The 23,374-nt window shown below is 39.4% G+C and overlaps 1 protein-coding gene across 2 annotated transcripts in view; it reads right to left on the bottom strand.

The window, feature by feature from the left end:
- PRKG1 (protein kinase cGMP-dependent 1) overlaps positions 1-23,374 on the bottom strand; it is a gene marked incomplete at both ends in the record, with an annotated part of 886,380 nt that overhangs the window by 258,766 nt on the left and 604,240 nt on the right. For both annotated transcript variants that reach the window (XM_081328338.1, XM_081328337.1), the window contains one exon: positions 2,040-2,145. In XM_081328338.1, coding sequence (XP_081184464.1) covers positions 2,040-2,145 — 106 coding nt within the window. The remainder of the gene's footprint in view (positions 1-2,039; positions 2,146-23,374) is intronic.

Raw genomic sequence — 23,374 nt, 5'->3', positions numbered from 1 at the left:
AACTGATTATCTTGACCCGTACCAATCGGGCTTCAGGCCCGGGTACAGCACGGAGACAGCATTGGTCGCACTGGTGAATGATCTCTGGCGGGCTCGGGACAGGAGATGTTCCTCTGTCCTAGTCCTATTAGACCTCTCAGCGGCTTTTGATACAATCGACCATGGTATCCTACTGCGGCATCTCAGGGGGCTGGGAGTGGGAGGCACTGTTTTACAGTGGTTCTCCTCCTATCTCCTGGGCCGTTCACAGTCGGTGTTGGCAGGAGAGCAGAGGTCCACCCCATAGTCTCTCGTTTGTGGAGTCCCTCAGGGGTCGGTCCTCTCTCCCCTCTTGTTCAACATCTATATGAAGCCGCTGGGTGAGCTCATTCGTGGTTTCGGGGTGGGGTATCATCAGTATGCTGATGATACCCAACTTTTTCTTTCCACCCCGAACCAACCCAGTGATGCCGTCGATGTGATGTCCCATTGCCTGGACGTGGTCCAAGTTTGGATGGGGAGAAACAGGCTTCGTCTCAATCCTACCAAGACTGAGTGGCTGTACATTCCGGCATCTTGGGTTAACCAGTTTGTTCCATCGTTAATGATGGGGGGTGAGGTGTTACCCCCCGTTGATAGGGCTCGCAATTTGGGCGTCCTCTTGGATTCACGGCTCAGTTTTGAAGATCATATAGGAGCCATGGCCAGGGGGACTTTTGCCCAGGTTCGCCTGGTGCGCCAGTTGCGGCCCTATCTGGACCGAGATGCCCTACGCACAGTCACCCATGTGCTCGTGACCTCCCGGCTAGACTACTGCAATGCTCTTTACGTGGGGCTGCCCTTGAGGACCACTCAGAGGCTTCAGCTGGTGCAGAATGCAGCCGCACGAGTTGTGATGGGAGTTCCCCGATACTCCCATGTGACACCTCTTCTCCGCGAGCTGCATTGGCTTGCAGTTGCCCTCTGGGTGAGATTCAAGGTGCTGGTGATGACCTATAAAGCCCTAAATGGCTTGGGTCCGGATTATCTGAGGGAACACCTGCTGCCGACATTAACTCCCCATCATCATGTGCGCTCCCACAGGGAGGGCCTTCTTAAGGTACCGCCAGTGAAGGATTGCCGGTGGGTGATTCCCAAAGAGAGGGCCTTCTCTGTGGGTGCACCTGCCCTTTGGAACCAACTTCCTATGGAACTTAGGACTGCCCCCGACCTCCGTTCATTTCGCCGGGACCTAAAAACTCGGCTCTTTGAGCTGTCTGGCCTAGACTGAGGGGTTTTTAATTGGGTTTTAAAGTTTTAACTTTTGGGCTTAAATTTAATTAATTGTTTTAAATTTATTTTAACTTTTGTATTGTATGGTTTTAATTGCCCTGTAAACCGCCCTGAGTCCTATGGGAATAGGGCGGTATATAAGTCAAATAAATAAATAAATAAATTAGGGAAATCAGAACTACTTGAATCCTTTTCAAGGGACTTAAATTCAAATTTAATAAAATTAAAATACACATCAATCAATTTCTTTTCTAATTCATTTAAGTTTCATTTTGTACATCCCCAAAGCAAACAGTAATTAATACCTATATCTCAGAGATACCGATACATACTTTTAAAATATATTATTATTAAATATTATTTTAGAAAGCATTAGGCCACGCTATGTTTTTAAGAGACAAAATTATTCTATATCTTGAATAAATCTTTTCCTAAAAGAGAAATTCCTAGTGGATCTGCAAAAATGGCTCTTTTTATGATTGCTGTATTTATTCTGTTACTTATTTTTCATCTACCAACCTTAAGCGGAATAGCTATTATGATAAAAGGCAAGCAGTAATAAAGCTAAGATCTTCAGTCACTGCCCCCTATTTTCCAGCTCTTATGCCATTCATGTAACTAAAAGAGCAAATTAAAAATGAGGAATATAAATGAGCACTCATTCACAAGCACCCCCATCCCCACCCCAACTACAAGACAAAAATATATACCGTATACAAAATTCTCCAAGTATGGTAATAAATATAGTGTTTGCTTCCAAAAGACAAATACATAATCTAGTGCCATACCTTTTTAAAAATTCCATATATTCTGTATGCTTGATAAGGCCAGTCCTCATCATGATTGTTTGGAAACATTGTCGATCAATAGCCCAAAGTTTCACATTTACGAGAGCTGGAAAAAAAATAGCAAGTGGAATTTTGATTAGCATATTTTTATTTAAGAAAAAACTTTGTGAATTGCAGAACCAATTGCAAAACCAAATGAAAACACTTTGTGAACTGCAAAACCAAAGAGAAAACCTGAATGTTATTATTTGCTTTTTTGGGTTTTCAAACCAAGAAAAGATAAACAAAATATATCGGGTAATTAATATTATGGTCTTGTTCATTAATTCCTCACTGTAATTTGATTTAAATAAATCCCTCTAAAATTGGAGGCAATTTTCTGGAGAAGTCAAGCATTAAAAAAAAAGATAGGAATATAATTTTCTTAATGAATGCCCAAAATCAATCACTTCTCATTAATCCCTTAGGCACTCTCTTATGTCTTCAAGTGTTCAAATAATGCTGGCTTAGTGTTTTTTTTAAAAAAAATGCAGTCCCCCAAAGTGGTCTTGTACCTTCATTGAAAAAAATACTTACAAGATTGTCTAAATCACAACCTATGGGAAATAATGTGTGTTCCAGTGGGATACTTTTATATAAATGAAAGGAGTAAATCAAAGGAAAAGTTTCAGCTTATTTTCACCAGCCATGTCGCCTTACAATGGTGTTTCCCAACCTTAGCAATGTTATGATGTGTGGACTTTAACTTCCGGAATTCCTGCATGCTCGCTGGGGAATTCTGGGAGTTGAAATCTACACATCTTAGAATTGTCAAGATTGGGAAACGCTGTTCTAGAAACCTATGACTAAACTAGGAATAGTATCATTTGCTTAAATGCAACGGAAATGTTGTTTTAAGACAGTAATGGGGGGACACTGAATATAAACAAGATTGTTCAGAGATTAAACTATATTCAAAAATCCTCATGACTGAAATCAGTTATAAGACTGGAGTGCTTCTTGGTCAAGCACTGGGGAAAGTGAGGCAGGAGGTGACTTTGGGCCTGTCATTCTCTGTCATTTACATCCTAACTCACATCGTTGTTGGAGCAAAGTGTCATCTTGAACTCTTGAACAACAGGTGAACTATGACACAAATAGATAATACGACACCAAGCTGGCAGGAATAGCCAACACTCCAGAAGACAGGCTTAAGATACAGGAGGATCTGGACAGACTTGAACATTGGGCGCTACCTAATGAAATGAAATTCAAGGGTGAAAAAAGTAAGGTTGTACATTTAGGCAAGAAAAACCAAATGTACAGGTATAGGATAGGGGGTATCTTGCTCAATAGTAGTAACTGTAAGAGGGATCTCAGAGTCCTAGTGGACAATCACTTAAATATGAGCCAGCAGTGTGCTGCAGCTGCCAAAAAAGCCAACACAGTGCTAAGCTGCATTAACAGAGAGATAGAATCAAGATCACGTGAAGTATTAATAACACTTTACAATGCCTTGGTAAGGCCACACCTGGAATACTGCATCCAGTTTTGGTCACCACAATGTAAAAAAGATGTTGAGACTCTGGAAAGAGTATAGAGAAGAGCAACAAAGATGATTAGAGGTCATGCTCCAACACTGGAATTGGGTATGTCTAGTTTAATGAAGAGAAGGATGAGGGGTGACATGATAGCAGTCTTCCAATATCTCAGGGGCTGCCCCAAAGAAGAGGGAGTCAAGCTGTTCTCCAAAGCATCTGAAGGCAGGACAAGAAGCCATGGATGGAAGCTAATCAAGGAGAGAAGCCACCTAGAACTAAGGAGAAATTTCCTGACATTGAGAACAATTAACCAGTGGAACAACTTGCCTCCAGAAGTTGTGAATGCTCCAACACTGGAAGTTTTTAAGAAGAGACTGGACAGCCATTTGTCTGATATGGTATAGGGTTTCCTGCCTGAGCAGGGGGTTGGACTAGATGACCTCCAAGGTCCCTTCCGACTTTACTATTATGATTATGATTATGAATTATACTAGAAAAATATTGAAAAACTTAGATGTATGCAAAGCAAACCCAAGAATTTTATAATTAAATTATGCTTCATACTTTTCAGCATCGTGTCCAGCTGATTCTTGTTTTTATTTCCTCTAAAGTGGCCTCATGATGCTGATTGCAGGTTCAAAATCCCCCTTCCAGCTGCTTATTTTCTCAAATTCATCTCCCTACACACAGGGAAGATGTGGGTGGAGGGGGGAATCCAAATCTTCCAAGTTTGGGATATTTACTTATAAGGAAAACCTACTAGGTTGGTATATAATTGGTGAAATATAACACATTGTAAGCATCAGTATGTTTAATGGAAGGTATTACTTCTTTTATAAATGAAAATAGGATTGCAACCTTAGGCAGCAAACCTATGCATGCATATTACAAACAAAGTTCAATTTAATTTAACACACTTTCATTTTGAATAAGTATAGACAGAATTAGATTATAGTATTACTATCCGATTGCACACCTATAGAGAGAATGATTTCACTGAGTCTCATGGGGCTTATTGGGCAGGTTAATGCATATCAGTTTGCAACCATAAAATCAGGGACGAACAATTCATTAAATCAGAAAAGAAGGAAAGAATGCCCAATTTTGATTTTTCTCTTGAAGAAACAATTCTTCTACCAAATTGTGGAGTCTGCTCCACATGCTTTCACCTATCAGATGCACCAGTATGCTTTATATAATAAGGAAAATTAGGCTAGGGTCTTTACTATTCCTAAGAATATTATACTGCTCAAAAAATAAAGGGAACACAAGATAAGACATCCTACTATTAAATACAGTACATTGTGTTGTTTAAGAGCCTTGGTGGAGCAGTGGGCTAATGTCTCCTTAAGTAATACCAGCTGCCTGCAATTAGTGCAGGTTCGAGTCCCACCAGGTTCAAGGTTGACTCAGCCTTCCATCCTTCCAAGGTAGGTAAAATGAGGAGCCAGATTGTTGGGGGCAATAAGCTGATTTTGTAAAAATGCCGCTGGGGGCCCCCGAAAGCCCTAATAAGCAGGCATATACATAGAATGAAGGCTATTGCTAAGCACATTGATTTGTGCTTCTTAGATTGTAAGCCGCCCTGAGTCTTCGGAGAAGGACGGGATATAAATGGGATTTTTAAAAAAAAGTGCTCCCTTTATTATATTATAGTATATTTTTATCATAATCATTTCCATCAGCATTATTACCATTTTATAAAACCGTAGTAAGACCACACCTGGAATACTGCATCCACTTTTGGTTCACCACATTACAAAAAAGATGCTTAAACTTTGGAAAAAGTACAAAGAAGAGCGAGTAAGATGATTAAAGGCCCGGAGACTAAAACATATGAAGAACGATTGCAGGAACTGGGTATGGCTAGCTTAGAGAAAAGAAGGACTAGCGGGGATATGACAGCAGTATTCCAAGTATTTGAGAGGCTGCCACAAAGAAGAGTGTCAACTTATTTTCCAAAGCACCAGAAGGCAAGTCAAGAAACAGTGGAAAAAAGAAACAAAACAAACTAATCAAGGAGAGAAGCAACCTGGAATTAAGGAGAAGCTTCCTAAAAGTGAGAACAATTAACCAGGGAAAGAGCTTGCCTTCAGAAGTTGTGGGTGCTTCATCACTGGAGGTTTTTAAGAAGGGACTGGACAGTCACTTGTCTGAAATGGAATAGGCTCTCTTGCTAGAGCAGGGGGTTGGACTATCAGACCTCCAAGGTCCCTTACAGCTCTATTCTGATTGATTGATTCATCATCATCATCACCATCATCATCATCATCATCATCATCATCATCTCACTCCTTACAAAAAAAATAGCTCATGCATCAGAAATGGGAGAAGGGTAGACAGAAGAAGGAATTTTTCAAAACCATGAATAGACACAGCATGAGAGATTTTTTAAAAAAGTTAAACATTCCAGTGATTTCATGTGCAATTGGTAAACTGTCTGCATTAGCTGTTTTGATTGCCATTTATCTTTTCAAGCCGGGATTTTCAGTGGCCTGAATGAATTCATCAGCAGATGCATGATGCTGCATAGCAAGTGCTCTGAGTGACATGCAAGATGACCAAAGGAATACAGAATGAATTGAGGATGTGTGGTGTCATGAGTTTAAAGTGGGCTTAAATAATCACTTAGACGTCTGCCAAGGGAATTTGTTACGTTGTTTCACCTACTTCTTTTTTCCTAATTCTCTAAATGAATCCATATGTTTCGTATCACCTTTTTCTTAAAAAAAAGTTAATGCATTCTTTAATAAATCACCTTCAGTTTGGGTAGAAGACAGATTACCTATATATTATCTATACAGTACCTATGTACATACATTTACATCCTAAATGAAAATGTAATCCTAACATTTTCATAGCTCTGAGGTCATCAACAATGGAAGATTTTTCCCAGATAATTTGGGATAATTTTTATTTGGATTTAACAACCGAACAGAATCCAAAACTAAAAGTAAGATTCCAAATTACATTTTTTCCGAAGCAGGTGTTTTAATACAATGTGAGGAAGACCATTTGCAAGCAGAACTAGCAAATCTATAGCTTTATGTATTACGCTCATTTTTCCATACAAAAAATGATAATCTTATCATAAAAATGGTGATTTGATCAGCTAAATTTTAAATCTATCCACACATTAATAAAGCGTATGCGTGCCCTGGCTAATTCTAAATCTGTTGTCCTTGAAGTCTTTCTAGAGCATTTAGAGTTTAATTATAAATATGTCTTAGATTGCAGGGAAGAACATATGCTGGCTGGTGGACAGCATATGCAAAGGAAACAAGGAATCAGTAGAAAACCATCTTCCTTTCATTTATTCTCCCCAGGAGAAGTGCCACTGAATTTCAATATCATGATGGCTCTTCTACTAAAGAAACAGTTCTTTATTTAATTGCCATTAATGGAACCATTACTCCAAACTCTTCATAGCACCTCAATAATTATATCTATGGGTATCCGTAAGCAAAAGCTTCCGAGTTTAAAATGCATATTCTATTTGTACTTTGCCAGACAGAAATATACATGACAATAGAGAGGTGAGTATTAGCAGCTTATCAGTCAGGCTTTACTACGAAACTAGACTTTACACAACAGAAATGCTAATGGGTATAGTAACAAGTACAGGAAAGGAGATGTTTAAACCACAATAACACTAAATGCATTTATAGACATGGGTGTGATTAGAGAAGTGGATACTGAACATTAACTCTCGTTTGCTGTCCTCCATCAATGGATCTTAGAACACATATTTCAAGTTTTCATGGCATTTTTTTTCTTCATTACAATTATACAGATCAAAGTAGTCAGGAATAGTTTTTCCTTGCTGTTCAGACAAAAGTAGGCAGTGAATTTGCCACAGTACCTTCAAAGGGGTGTGCTTGAGAACTCGTAAATGAAAATAGGCATTTGTAAATTTATAATTTACAAATGTATAAATGTGAATCACTAGGGTACCCGTATTAGATATAAAAGACTAAAATGCTTAGAAAGTAAATGTTACTTCCTACAGTATGATTCATGTGCACTTGTCAATGCCTTTGAAGATACTATTTATCTCCAAAAAACGAAGTGGAAGAAGGCAGAACGATAACTCACAATCACTCATCCTTCCTTGATCAGTAAAAGTGTCTCAAAATATGACTTCCTACTCTCTCCCAATCATAAAATGCATCTCAGAGGGTCACTGCTCTATGATGCCTTCTGGGCTGACATCTGTTTTATCATGTCATTCACAAAAAACCTCAGGGAATACTTTCAAATGTGCTTTCTGCCCAAAACAAGCCACCTGTTTTTTTTGTATAACCATATGTCATTACGGCTCATCTACAGAGTCCTTATTAAAGACAGATTAAATCATCTCGTACTGTAGTCTATCATGTCTAATGATTATGAGAGCCATGTGATCATTCAGAAGAAGCATTAAAATAGCCAGATCCTCAAAAAGGTTCAATGAGTCTTCCTTGGGGGCTTTCCCCCAGTTATCCTCGTTGATTGTGTGAATACACCTACAACAACTTGTTAAATAACTGATCAGCTACCCTTCAAGACATTCAAAGATGGGAAGGCATTCAAAGACAGATGCTTCAACACTTTTAGGAGAAACTTTCAATAAATCTACCCCCCTGCTGCCCATGTGTCCTGAAATCAAATGAACCCATGACTAAAGTAAGGAAGCTTATAACAAATTATGAGTATAAATTATGTTTCAGATATTTTAGCCATTGTTGTTGTTGTTGTTAGCTGCAAAGTCATGTCCGATCCATCGTGACCCCATGGACAACGTTCCTCCAAGCCTTCCTGTCCTCTTCCTGTCCATTTAAGCTCACGCCTACTCCATCCAGCCACCTCATTCTCTGTCATCCCCTTCTTCTCTTGCCCTCAATCTTTCCCAGCATTAGGCTCTTCTCCAGTGAGTCCTTCCTTCTCATTAGGTGGCCAAAGTATTTGAGTTTTAGCTTCAGGATCTGGCCTTCTAAAGAGCAGTCAGGGTTTGAATGCCTTGCAGTCCAAGGGACTCGCGGGAGTCTTCTCCAGCACCATAGTTCAAAGGCCTCAATTCTTTGGTGCTCAGCCTTTCTTATGGTCCAACTTTCACAGCCATCCATTGCAACTGGGAAGACCATAGCCTTGACTATACACACTTTTGTTGGCAGGGTGATGTCTCTGCTTTTTAGTGTGCTGTCTAGATTTGCCATGGCTTTCCTCCCCAGGGTCTTTTAATTTCTTGGCTACAGTCCCCGTCTGCAGTGATCTTGGAGCCCAGGAAAATAAAATCTGTCATTACCTCCATTTCTTCCCCATCTATTTGCCAGGAATTGAGAGGGCCGGATGCCATGGTTTTCTTAATGTTAAGTTTCAAGCCAACTTTTGCACTCTCCTTCTTCACTCGCAATAAGAGGCTCTTTAGTTCCTCTTCACTTTCTGCCATTAGAGTGGTATCATCTGCATATCTTAGGTTGTTGATATTTCTCCCAGCAATCTTAATTCCAACTTTTGATTCATCTAGCCCTGCCTTTCTCATGCTGTGCTCTGCATATAAGTTAAATAGGCAGGGCGACAGTATACAACCTTACCAGACTTCTTTCCCAATTTTGAACCAATCAGTGGTTCCGTGTCCAGTTCTCACTGTTGCTTCTTGACCTGCATATACGTTTCTCAAGAGACAAATAAGATGGTCTGGTACTCCCATCTGTTTAAGAACTTGCCACAGTTTGTTGTGATCCACACAATCAAAGGCATTAGCATAGTCAATGAAGCAGAAGTAGATGTTTTTCTGGAACTCCCTAGCTTTCTCCATGATCCAGTGTATGTTGGCAATTTAATCTCTAGTTCCTCTGCCTCTTCGAAATCCTGCCTGTACTTCTGGTAGTTCTCGATCCACATACTGCTGGAGTCTAGCTTGTAGAATTTTAAGCATAACTTTACTAGCGTGAGAAATGAGTGCAATGGTGCGATAGTTTGAACATTCTTTGGCACTGCCTTTCTTTGGAATTGGAATGTAAACTGATCTTTTCCAATCCTGTGGCCACTGTTGAGTTTTCCAAATTTGCTGGCAAATTGAGTGTTAACACTTTTACTGCATCGTCTTTTAAGATTTTGAATAGCTCAGCTGGAATACTGTCACCTCCACTAGCTTAGTTGTTGCTCAGCTTTCCTAAGGCCCACTTCACTTCACATTCTAGGATGTCTGGCTTGAGGTCAGTGACCACCTCATCGTGTTTATCATGGATGTTAAGCTCATTCTTGTATAGTTCTTCTGTGTAATTTTGCCACCTCTTCTTAATTTGCCTCTGTTAGGTCCCTGCCATTTTGGTCCTTTATCATGCCCATTTTTCCATGAAACGTTCCCTTCATCTCTCCAATTTTCTTGAAGAGATCTCTGGTCCTCCCTATTCTATTGTTTTCAACTATTTCTTTGCACTGTTCATTTAAGAAGGCATTCTTATCTCTTCTAGCTATTCTCTGGAATTCTGCATTCAATTGGGCATATCTTTTTCTCCCTTGCCTTTCGCTTCCCTCCTTTCCTCAGCTATTTGCAAAACTTCCTCAGACAGCCATTTTGCTTTCTTGCATTTCTTTTTCTTTGGGATGGTTTTAGCTGCTACCTGTTGCACAATGTTGTGAACTTCCATCCATAGTTCTTCAGGCACTCTGTCTGTCAGATCTAATAGCTTAAATCTATTTGTCACCTCTACTGTATATTCATCAGGGATATGATTTAGTTCATTCCTGAGTGGCCTAGTGTTTTTCCCTACTTTCTTCAGTTTAAGCCTAAATTTTACAATGACAAGCTCATGGTTTAAGCCACAGTCAGCTCCTGGTCTTGTTTTTACTGACTGTACAGAGCTTCTCCATCTTTGGCTGCAGAGCACACAGTCAATCTGATTTCTGTGTTGAGGTCCATGTGTAGAGCTGTCTCTTGGGTTGTTGAAAAAGAGTGTTTGCTATGACCATCGTATTCTCTTGACAAAATTCTATCAGCCTGTGCCCTGCTTTATTTTGTACTCCAAGGCCAAACTTGCCTGTTATTCTGGTTATCTTTTGGCTTCCTACTTTAGCATTCCAATCCCCCATGATGATAAGAACATCATTTTTGGTGTTAGTTCTATAAGGTGCTGTAGGGCTTCAGAGAACCGATCAATTTCATCCTCTTCAGCACTGTTGGTTGGGGCATAGATTTGGACTATTGTGATAATGAATGGTTTGCCTTCAATTCGAACAGAGATCATTCTGTCATTTTGGGGACTGTATCCCAGTATTGCTTTTCCTACTCTTTTATTGACTATGAAGGCTACTCCATTTCTTCTGAGGGATTCTTGCCTGCAGTAGTATACCTGATGGTCATCTGAATTAAATTCACCCATTCCTGTCCATTTTAGTTCGCTGATTTCCAGTGCTTTTTTTGTAAAAGAAAAAGGTGCCGGAACTCACACATGTCATACAACCCGCCTTGCCTACCCTACAAGGTTCCATCCAAAAAAGGTGCCGGAACTCCGTTCTGAGCGTTCTATGAGAAAAAAAGCCCTGCTGATTCCTAAGATGTCGATGTTCAGTCTTGTCATCTCTTGTGTGACCACATCCAGCTTGCCTTGATTCATGGATTTTACATTCCAGGTTCCTATTGAGAAAAAGTCTTTACAGCATCAGACTTTTCTTTCACCACCAGATACAGCCACAGCTGAGCGTCCTTCCAGCTTTGGCCCAGTCACTTCATGCTTTCAGGTGCTACTAGTCCTAGCTCTCTGCTCTTCTCCAGTAACATATTGGACACCTTCCAACGTGAGGGGCTCATCTTCCTGCGTCATATCATTTTTCCTTTTGATACTGTCCATGGGGTTTTCATGGCAAAGAGTGGGTTGCCATTTTCTTCTCCAGTGGATCATGTTTTGTCAGAACTCTCTGCTATGACCTGTCTGTCTTGGGTGGCCCTGCACGGCATAGCTCATAGCTTCATTGAATTACGCAAGCCCCTTCGCCACGACAAGGCAATAATCCATGAAAGGGATGTATATGTATATGTATTGTAATTTTAAAATAAAATACATTAGTTTTATATTTCTTTCCTTTCCTTTTATCACGTAATCTAACACTTTCTCTAAGAATACCACAGAAGAAATCTCTTCCCATCTCTTATCTGGTATCTATTTGTGTGCCTGTTTGTGGGTGTGGAGCTGGGTTTGTTTCTAGTAGCTCTTAATGATCATATAAATCCACTTCATATTACTCCCATTTAATTTTTTAAAGCTTAATTGTTAATCCCTTCAAATAAGGGCTCACGTGGATTTCATATCATTTTACCTTTGTCTCATCTGACAAATTTCCCTCACATCTTTTTTGTTAAGCCAAAATAACAAATCTATTCAAGTCACTCTTGTGATTTATTATTTTAACCCCTTTTAATTATTAAGATATCAGTTGGTTTCACTTGTAAACCCAGTGTGGCCTTTTTTCCCTCCTATCATTCTTGTGGTGTGGCATTTTCAAATCCACTTTCAGATCCAGATTCAAATGAACTCAACCCTCTATTTTGTCCAGTAAAGTCTGTTTCTCTTTAGTAGCCTCCTTTAAATCCATTTTCATAGTAGCAAACAATCTTAACAGTAATTTCTGAGTTTCCCAAATAATCTTGAATTCTTCCAATCTCCTTTAATTGTAATCTTTATAAAAGATCTCACTAAAGAAACAATACTTTTGTTTTCCTTTGAAGATCTACATGCATCTGCAGAGAAGGGCTATTTCTACATAAATCCTAGGAAAGCTAATGTCAGCACAAAATGTGTCATTTCTTTATGGAAGAAATAAAGTAAAAATACAGTAAATCCAATGTCACTGTAAAATTAAATCGCCATGTTTTTCTTGGTAAGGTCTTCTCCATAAAAGCAACACCAGGAAAACGAACAAAACCTGCTAATTTCTTTACTGTTATATTGCTGCTAATAATTAGAAAGAACAATTACATTAGCAATGTAAATAGTGCTGAGATATATTGTTTTATAATTACTTTCCTCATTAAACATTAGTCCATTTTGTATCCACTTAATGTATCACCTTTAGAAAACACAAGAAAAACTTGCTTATCTTTCTTTACAGCAGGAAGCATCTTGAGCAAATGGCGGAAAACCTTTCCACCTATAAATAGGGAATATCCTCAATTTCTTCTGAATATTGTGGGATCTATTTCAGCGTCAGCTGACTATAACATATAAATGCAAAGACAGAAAATTGTTTTCAAACATTCTGTCATCTCATACAGTATCTTTATTCTAAGCTATATGAAAGGAATGCTTTAGTAAAAATAATGACATGTCATGGATTGGATCAAGGTTTAAAAATAATTAAACTCAGGCCTTTCACTGAAAACAGTGAAGTTAGATTAATTTTAGTTCTACCAGTTTCAACAAACCTACTCCATTTATAAATATTTTGATTCAGTCCTTGTTGATAGATATAATAAATAAAAAATATCAGAAATAGGATTGTTGAGATTTGTTAAGTGGAAACAAGTGGAAATTAAATCCAGATAAGACAGGTGTCTGGGGTCAATAGGAATCTGGATTTGGAGACTTTCCTTAGCCTGTTTTAGATGGGATTGCAGGGCTAATTGCAGCTTGAAAGTGTTCCTTAACCCTATTGGCAGATGTCAGCTGTGACAAGAAGCGTATTTACATATCATGGTATCTGTGGCCTATATCTAGAGGACAAACTCTATCAATGAATGTTCTGGTGGAATCAAAGCAATCCAAATCATAGCTAAATCAAAGAAAATGGTCACCCAATAAACAGCAGGATAGAGAATCTAAGCAGGGTTGTTGGCAAGTTTCTCTTAATCCACCAAAACAATCACAGATATAGAAAACATAGAATAGTAGGATTGGAAGGGACCTTGGAGATCTCCTAGCTTAAGCCCCTGCTCAAACAAGAGACCCTATATTAAATGATTGTCCAGTCTCTTCTTGAAAGCCTCCACTAAAGGAGCACCCACAGTTTCCTAAAATAAGCCATTCTATTGATTAATTATTCTCACTCTCAGGAATCTTTCTTTAATGATCTTCAGCTCATTACTTCTTGTCCTGCCCTCATGTGCTTTGGAGGGTAGGCAGATCCCTCTTCTCTGTGCAGCCCCTCCAGTACTGGAAGACTGCTATCATATCAGCCCTTGTCCTTCTCTTAATTAGACTAGACCAGGGGTAGGCAACCTCGGCTCTTTTATGACTCATGGACTTCAACTCCCAGAATTCCTGAGTCAGCATAGACTCAGGAATTCTGGGAGTTGAAGTCCATGAGTCATAAAAGAGCCAAGGTTGCCTACCCCTGGACTAGACATACCTAGTTCTCTGAGTCATTGATTAGCCTTAGCCTTCCAACTCCTGATCATCATTGTTGCTCTTCTCTGCACTCTTTCTACACCACCACCCCTTCCCCCCCATGAGATATATTTTCCCTTTTTCCATAAGATCCCTAATCATGCATCCAGGGTAAATGCAAATCCATACCATCTGTGCAGCCATCCTAATTTTGCAATAGAGGTAAAAGTGTGTGTGTGGGGGGGGAATCTATGTATTCTATAAATTTTGCAGATGCAGTTAACTGCACATCACCAGTACCTCTCTCAATTAGTTGTTAATTTGCAATTGGAATCTACCAAAGGGAAGATGATGCATCAATCATGCTGATAGTTTCAGAAATGAATAGACTGGGAAGTTATTTCATTCATTCAGGGGGTTGTACAGTGCTGTGGATTTCAAAGCAATATAGCACCTTTGAATCTAAACCACTGTGCAGCCCTAAACATTATGCTGCAACTAATGAACTAGAATTTTAGGCTATGTCTTTTAAATTTTAAAACATGTTCTTTGTGATATTACCTCAATAGGTAGACTGATATAAGGAGAGTGATTAGTGAAGCACACTCCCTGGGAAAATATACTTAGGCAAGCATGAAGCCATGTGGAAACCATTTAAATACTGGGAAATTTCCATTTACAATCCAACTCTGCTGGATACTTCAACTCATGAATAATAACAGCATAAAAGAGCTATGGCATAGCTTCCTTACTGTTCAGAAAGTTACAATAACCCATTCTTTTTTATTATTATTCCAATACCTTTTTTTAAAAAAAGCAGTGAAAAGAAAACCACCTACTCAGATGTGCAGACCATGAAATCAGAAAAAGAAAGGGTATCCAATGGATAAGAGCATCGTTTTGTTGCAATTATATTATGCATAATAGTGCTTGACATTTTTGAATACAAAGTTTATTGCAAGGCCTAATAGGTTCCCCAGACTTACAGTCACCATTTTCTCATCTCATTCTGTCTTTATGATAATATTCTAAACAATGCACAGCCTTAATAGAATGACCAATGGAATATGCCTGATTTTAGAGAACAGTATTAGCTATGATAGCTTAAGCAAGAAACACTGAGTTACCCCTGAATATCATTAATACAGAAAAGAATGGTTTAAAAGAAAACCAACTCTATGAAAGGACCCAAAGAAATTACAGTTCATTTAAAAATGTGCAGTTCTTGCAAATTATCATTTGAAAAGGCATTAAAAACTAGCAGAGTGTTATAGTTTAGAATTTGAAACCAGAATTAAAATTCCAACTATGACAGACGTTGATTTCTTTTAATAAATGTTTGGGACTTATGTTTCTAAGAGAGAAAAATCAATGAAAGCACTTTTGGCTTAGAGATGCTGTACTATAAGACGACATTAGGTTTAAAGAATGGATATGTATTACATTTATAATGCTTATTTAATTATTTCTGAAATTATTATGAAATATAATCATGAAATATTATGAAGTATATGAAATAATTTATTTCATAGTTACTAAAACTAAGGCAACTTTTTTAGATACAGTATGTGTGTTATAATTAGAGTAATAGCTTAAGGATAGAATCATCAGATTTATTTACCTAAATAATTAGTTGTAAAAAGAATATAAGATACTTTTTACTTCTATCCCAATGCTCCTATTTTTGTTAATTTTCAACTCCCCCATTCTATTTTCCATATAGCCACAAGAAGTCAAGATCAACTTGAGGACCCAGATTGTTGGGGGCAATAAGCTGACTTTGTAATAATGCCGCTTGGGGGGGGGGGGCGGGCGAAAGCCCTAATAAGCAGGCATATACATAGAATGAAGGCTATTGCTAAGCATATTGATTTGTGCTTAGATTGTAAGCCGCCCTGAGTCTTCGGAGAAGGGTGGGATATAAATGGGATTAAAAAAACTCATTAAATTGTTTATTCTGGCTTATTTTATATGATTTTTTTTAAAAATTTGTAACAATTAAATTTGCCCCTTTAGGGAGTGTGTATCTAGTCAATATATAGACAAATGTTCTAATCTGCACAAAAATGCTTGATAAATAAATGGAACTTGTTGGAGAGGAGGGAATCTTAGAATTATCTGCAACCAATAGTTACAGATTGTCAGAACAATGTCACTGAGTAGGATTTTTGTTTTGTTTTGCTTTATGTCTTTATTTCTGTTTCATGTTTTATGTCAGAGGTCTCCAACCTTGGCAACTTTAGGACTTGTGGACTTCAACTCCCAGAATTCCCCAGCCAGGCTCCAAGGTTGGAGACCCCTGTTTTATAGGATGTAGCATCTTTCCTTCATTACAAAAAAGGCTGTAATTGCCAAGTCTGTATGTGATTAAGATTGCCTGGAGAATACAATTTCAAATCCAGCTGATAGAATCTACCGTTATTACCATTTCCTTCCTGCAAGCATACTTCCTGGTGATGAAAAAGCTAGGAGACCCATGCTGAGTCCCACAAAGGGCCTATAATCTTGATTTTCCTCTCTTACTCTTTCCATCCAATTTGAATCCTGTTATGAATAACAACTGCAGAAAACAAGGAGCAAATGTGAACAAAGCAGCCTTGTATTTCATTTTCTTTCCCTGCTTAAAAAAACACTATTGAAATGTACAGTTATTATCAATGCATACATTTTACTGTACAGCTGAATAAGCAACAATTATACTGTAATGTATTGGGCCGTTTACTTGAACTGTTTTCACCTGTCTTTGAATGCTGCTTGAGATTGCTTAATTAGGGAGTCTGTGTAACGGTCGCTGGCTGCTCAGACATGCAGTCTCCAAGACGATCATTGGTTGGCTCTGGGGCAGGAATAGGTTCCTTCAAACCTATTGGCTGCTGCCTAGTGGCCAACCATATAAGTAGCTGCGTAGAAACCTCTGTTATCAGTTCTGTTCCTGTTACTTCAATAAAGCAATGTCCCTGTTTGAACCCTCTCCTCTCGCCTCCTGCTTCCAAAAAACCCACTACACAATATATACAGTAAGAAAAGGTATGATGCAATGAAGGAAGGGTTGGTGAAGATGACAGATATAGCATAGATTGTTTCTATTTCAATCCACTTTATTTATTTTTGAGATCCGTCCTTTAATTTCTACCGAATCAGAATCAAAACTGAGCTGGAAGGGACCTTGGAAGTCTTCTAATCCAGCCCTCTGCTCAAGCAGGAGATCCTATACCATTTCAGACAAGTGGATGTCCAGTCTCTTCTTAAAAACCTCCACCGATGAAGCACCCACATTGTCTAAAGGCAAGTGTTCCACTGGTTAATTGTTCTCCCTGTTAGGAAGTTTCTCCTTAATTCCAGGTTGCTTCTCTCCTTGATTAGTTTCTATCCACTGTTTCTTGTCCTGTGGTGCTTTGGAAAATAAGATGACCTCCTCTTCTTTGTGGCAGCCCCTCAAATACTGGAATACTGTTATCATGTCACCCTAGTCCTTTCTTTTCTCTAGACTAGCCAAACCCAAATCCTGCAACCATTCTTCATGTTTCACTGATTCACCTAAAAATTTAAACAGTCATTTTCACGCTCATTGAAATAATGCATTGTCTGATTTTTCCCAGCCCTAATTCGTCTGTTGGTTTCATTTATTTATTTTATTAGATTTATATACCGCCCTTTCCCGAAGGACTCAGGGCGGTTTACAGGGTATTTAAAACAACCAGTACAAAAGTTAAAAACAAATTAAAAAAGATTAAATCATCCCTGAAATTAAAAACCCCAGTTAAAAATTCTCAGTCTGGGCCGGAGAGCTCAAAGAGCCAGGTTTTCAGGTCCCGGCGAAATGTGCGAAGGTCAGGGGCAGTACTAAGCTCCATGGGCAGCTGGTTCCAGAGGGCAGGCGCACCCAGAGAGAAGGCCCTTCCCCTGGGTGTTATCCGCCGACAGTCTTTTACCGGCGGTACCCTGAGAAGACCCTCCCTGTGGGAGCGCACTAGACGAAGGGAGCTTGATGCTGGCAGCAGGTGTTCCCTCAGATATCCCGGACCCAAGCCATTCAGGGCTTTATAGGTCATCACCAGCACCTTGAATCTCACCCGGAGGGCAACCGGAAGCCAATGCAGCTCGCGGAGTAGAGGTGTTACATGGGAGTATCGGGAAACCCCCATCACAACTTGCGCGGCCGCATTCTGCACCAGCTGAAGCCTCTGAGTGGTCCTCAAGGGCAGCCCCATGTAGAGAGCATTGCAGTAGTCTAGACGGGAGGTCACGAGTGCATGAGTGACTGTGCGTAGGGCATCTCGGTCCAGATAGGGTCGCAACCGGCGCACCAGGCGAACCTGGGCAAAAGCCCCCCTGGTCACGGCTCCTATATGATCTTCAAAATTGAGCCATGAATCCAGGAGGACGCCCAAGTTGTGAGCCCTATCAACGGGGGCTAACACCTCACCCCCCATCGTTAAAGGTGGAATAATCTGGTTAACCCAGGATACCGATATGCACAGCCACTCAGTCTTGGCAGGATTGAGACGAAGCCTGTTTCTCCCCATCCAGACCTGAACCACCTCCAGGCAACAGGACATCACGGCGAGGGCATCGCTGGGTTGGTTCGGGGTGGAGAAAAACAGTTGGGTATCATCAGCGTACTGATGATACCCCACCCCGAAACCACGAATGATCTCACTCAGCAGCTTCATGTAGATGTTGAACAGGAGGGGAAAGAGAACCGACCCCTGAGGAACTCCACAAGCGAGAGGCCTCGGGGTGGATCTCTGCCCTCCAGTTAACACTGACTGTGAGCGGCCCAGGACATAGGAGGAGAACCACCGTAAAACGGTGCCTCCCACTCCCAACCCCCTGAGACGCCGCAGAAGGATACCATGGTTGATGGTATTGAAAGCCACTGAGAGATCTAATAGGACTAGGACAAAGGAGCAACCCCTGTCCCGAGCCCGCCAGAGATCATTCACCAGCGCGACCAATGCTGTCTCCGTGCTGTGCCCGGGCCTGAAACCCAATTGGTACGGGTCGAGATAGTCAGTTTCCTCCAGGAACAGAGGAAGCTGATGCGCCACCACACTCTCAACAACCTGAACTTCTTTGCAGTTTCATTTAATCTTATTAACCTCTCATGAAATAATTTGACCCATTTTGCTTTTAGCAACTATCCACCTGTTCTCTTTTCTTTTTCTCTTTGTATTCCTTCTCCTACCTTATGTCTTGCACACTAGAGTTTTCAGATAAAAACTTCTGCTCCGTATTCCATTCCTATATATCTTCTAATACTACTCCCAGCACAGATCTGGATACTTCAAACTAAGTTCATAAAACTTTAACTTCAGCTGTTTCTCATCTGATGATGTTTTTGATTCATTGACATTTCCCTGCTTTCAATTTTTCTCTAAAGGAATCATAAAATGCAGCTTATTTCATCACATTTGAGACCCTTGGTTCTGGATCACTGAGAAAACATCTTTTTTCTCTGTAACTTCCCCTCCACACTCATTGTGGTCCTTCGTGTGGTACAGAAACATTTTTCAAGGGTTATCCTGGCATCATTAAAACCCTTTTAAGTGATGAGAGTTGTAACTCAGTTATAATGTAGAAGTTATTTATTATTTCTATTCTATGTAGTCATTGTAAACTGCTTTGAGACCATAGAAATCAGCAGAATAAATAACTAACAACAAATGAACAAGCTTCTGTTTTGATTTAAGAATCACCAATACAACAGAAGTCTGTTTTGCTGTTATACCCTAAGGAAAAAATACCAAATCTTTGCAGAAGAGGCTTCAGCTGGTGCAGAATGCGGCTGCACGGGTAGTGATGGGAGCACCCCGATACTCCCATATTACACCCCTCCTGCGTGAGCTGCATTGGTTACCGGTTGCCCTCCGGGTGAGATTTAAGGTTCTGGTACTTACCTTTAAAGCCCTACATGGCTTAGGACTGGGATACTTGCAGGATCATCTGCTGCCAGGAACGAATTCCCATCGCCCAGTACGCTCACACAGAGAAGGCCTCCTCAGGGTACCATCGGCTAGACAATGTCGGCTGGCGACCCCCAGGGGGAGGTCCTTCTCTGTGGGAGCGCCAGCCCTGTGGAACCAGCTCCCCCATGAGCTTCGGATGGCCCAAGATCTCCAGTCCTTTCGCTGCGGCCTCAAAACACTCCTTTTCCACCTGGCTGACCTGGACTGACAGGGATTTTAATTATGTTTTTAATTTTTAACTCTAATTTTTAATTAATTTTAATTTTAATTTTAATTTATTGTACAGAGGCCTTTAATTTTAATTTTATCTTAACTTCTGTATTTATTATATGTTATTGTTGTTAGCCGCCCTGAGTCCTTCGAGAGATAGGGCGGCATATAAGTCCCAATAAATAAATAAATAAATAAATAAATAAATAAATAAATAAATAAATAAATAAATAAATAAATAAATAAATAAATAAATAAATAAATACTGGTCTAGACACCTCTCTAATCCCATCTTAAAGATCCCTCAGTAACCATGCCTTCATTGTACCTATATAATCACAGCTGACCCAAAATGTTTGAACAGGGCTTTACTTCATATAGTACCATTTTCATCACAGAGTAAATTCGACACTTCTTCACGCAAATATGACTTTTTAAAGATAAGGGGTCAACACTGAATGAACAAGAATGAAGGTACGGGGGCATGCTCTGTTGATCTAAAGAGCTGAAAAGGTAAAGAATAAAAATAAACACTTTACAGGATGAGCTAAACTGAATTTCAGGAATAAAAAAACATATTAGGATCAAAACAGGCACCAGACCTATATTTTGTCCTTATGCTTTGCTTAGAAAAGAGAAAACACCTCACGAGGCAATTACCCAATGAGACCTTTTATATCTCAACTCCAGCTTAATTGCCATTTTTAAAAAGTGAAAATCTGTTCACAGTTGAAGTAGATATAACTGTTTCATGTTATATCTACTTCATCTTACAGTATGATAGACAGAAACATTTACCTATTCTGCTATAAATTCAAAGAGAAAACAGCCTCTATATGATTTTTCCTCATGTTCCTGCCATCTCCAACCCTCTCTGAGAATGTCTAAACCACCAGCAGCGATTCTGTGGTTGGAAAACATAATCAGGAAATTCCTTTTCCATTTGGATAACAAGTCAGGGTCATGGAATATCAAGTAATGCAAATCCATCATGTGAAAAAAATATTCAGTAAGGATCCATCAGATTTTACAAGAAATATTTAGAAGACTATATGAAATCAGGGGACAAAAAGAAAGGAAGAAAAATAGATTTTAAAGTGGTGTCCAAAAAGGAGATTATTATTATTTGCTGTTGAATATTAATGAGTATTATTCCTTTCAATCTCATTGCGTGTATTTATTTATTTTTTGCGGCGGGGGTGGGGGGTGGGGGGGGTGAGGAAAGAAGTCCTTGGCTTTCTTCTTTTTTTAAAATAGTAATAAATTAAAAGCCAGGTGCTAACATTTGCTACAGATGATGAACAAATACTTATTAAAATGAAAAAGCCATGTCTGTAAACACTGATTCAAAAACAGCACAGCAAGAGGCTTACATTTCTGGTGAGAGGTATAATAGGCTGTAATCCTACAGGGTGGAGTAGCAGAAAACAAAAAGCCAAAACAATGAATGATTTTCCTCTCTATCCAAGCAGACCCAGCTGTTGGTAAAATATACTCTTTATTTTCAGAAGCGGCAGTGAAAGTCCAATTATATAAAAGATTTGAACTGTTCATCTATACTTAGCATCACAGCAGGTGGACAGCACTTTCAAATAACACTTGGAAACCAAATACTTACACAGAGTAAAATAATTAACCATGACACCACTAAATTGATAATGGCTTAAGCCACAGCTGCCTTGAGATGGAAAGAACTCTGCAGATAGCATTCATAATAAATTATAACAGTCCCGAAATTTCCAGCACTTTCACAGGACATAGTCTTAGGTTAGATTGTAACTTTGTTAAACCAAATTCTAGCTTGCTTTTAAACATTTCTAAATGAATAAATGATATACTACTATTTCCAATAAAAAGATACCAAGCATGTTAGTTCCAATAAAAAAAAATGAGGTGCTTTAAGACTGCTATACATATTCATCTTTTCTTCATTGTTCTAATGGATTTTGTGTCTGGAAATTTTTGGTTAATGAGGGAAAAAACTATTTATTTATTTATTTATTTTAATTCCATTTATATCCCGCCCTTCTCCGAAGACTCAGGGCGGCTTACAAGCTTAGCAGTATGAGGAAGGGTTATTGTTGGACGGGTGGTTATTGTTATTATAATCTATTCACAGCAATGTGAAGTCACAGCTGCCAGTTTTTTAGCTGGCGATAGCCTTCATATGCATCAAGGTCTCCCCAAGAACCTGGGATGTTTTAATGCAGGGGTGTCAAACTGTTGGCCCGCCGGCCAGTTGCATCTTGCAGAAGCCAGGCCCACCCCAACTCCAGCAATGCGAAAAGTCATGATACATTTTGACATGTCATGTGATGCGGCAAGTTTGACTCCTGTATTAAGGTATCAGCACAAAATATATGCAGCTCCAAGCAGGAAGGCCTTTTGCAAAATTTTATCAATGTGCAGATTTTCTAAGTGCCATCCATGATGTTTTGGTATGACACCTAGTATGCCAATAACGACTGGGACCACCTTGGTCAATTTATGCTATAATCTTTCAATTTTGCTTTTCAGGTCTTGATACTGTGTGATCTTCTTCACTTCTTCAATTCTTTGCTCTAGTCTAGTATCTCTTTTGCCATATGAATTAGGTAAAGGTAACGGTTCCCCCGCACATGCGTGCTAGTCGTTTCCAACTCTAGGGGCCGGTGCTCATCTCCGTTTCAAAGCCGAAGAGCCAGCATTTTTCCGAGGACGTCTCCATGGTGATGTGGCTGGCATGACTAGATGCCAAACCTTCCCACCATAGTGGTCCCTATTTTTCTACTTGCATTTTTACGTGCTTTCGAACTGCTAGGTTGGCAGAAGCTGGGACAAGTAACAGGTGCTCACTCTGCTACGCGGCACTCGGGATTCAACCCGCCAAACTGCCGATCTTCTGATCGACAAGCTCAGTGTCCTAACCCACTGAGCCACTGCGTCCCTTCACCATATGAATTATCCACACTTTATTCTTTCAACCACAGTGAAATCTGATGTATTATAAGCCAAGACTTCATAGTCTGTATTCAGAAATTATTATTACTATTATTTATTTTTATTATTGGCAACTGTTGCAAGGCACATTTGGACAGTTAAATCAAGGAACAAAAAAGAAATAAAATAGATTTAAAGTTTGTGTGTTCAACAAGCACTTCTAAAACAATATCAGATTAATACTACATACATTATAAGGATAATATTTCATCAGTTTTAACTATTGTCAAATTCAATAATCATTCATTAGGAATGGTGGCCAATATAATCTGAATCCTCACTAATTAAGAGATTCTATTAACAGTGTCACTGTTTCTTGTCATTGTTGTTTTTATGGTTAGTACCCTATATGA

The sequence above is a fragment of the Vipera berus genome (assembly GCF_964194415.1).
Source record: "Vipera berus genome assembly, chromosome: 5".
Lineage (NCBI taxonomy): Eukaryota > Metazoa > Chordata > Lepidosauria > Squamata > Viperidae > Vipera > Vipera berus.
Note: the sequence above shows the minus strand (reverse complement) of the source record. Positions and strands in the feature narration are given on the sequence as shown.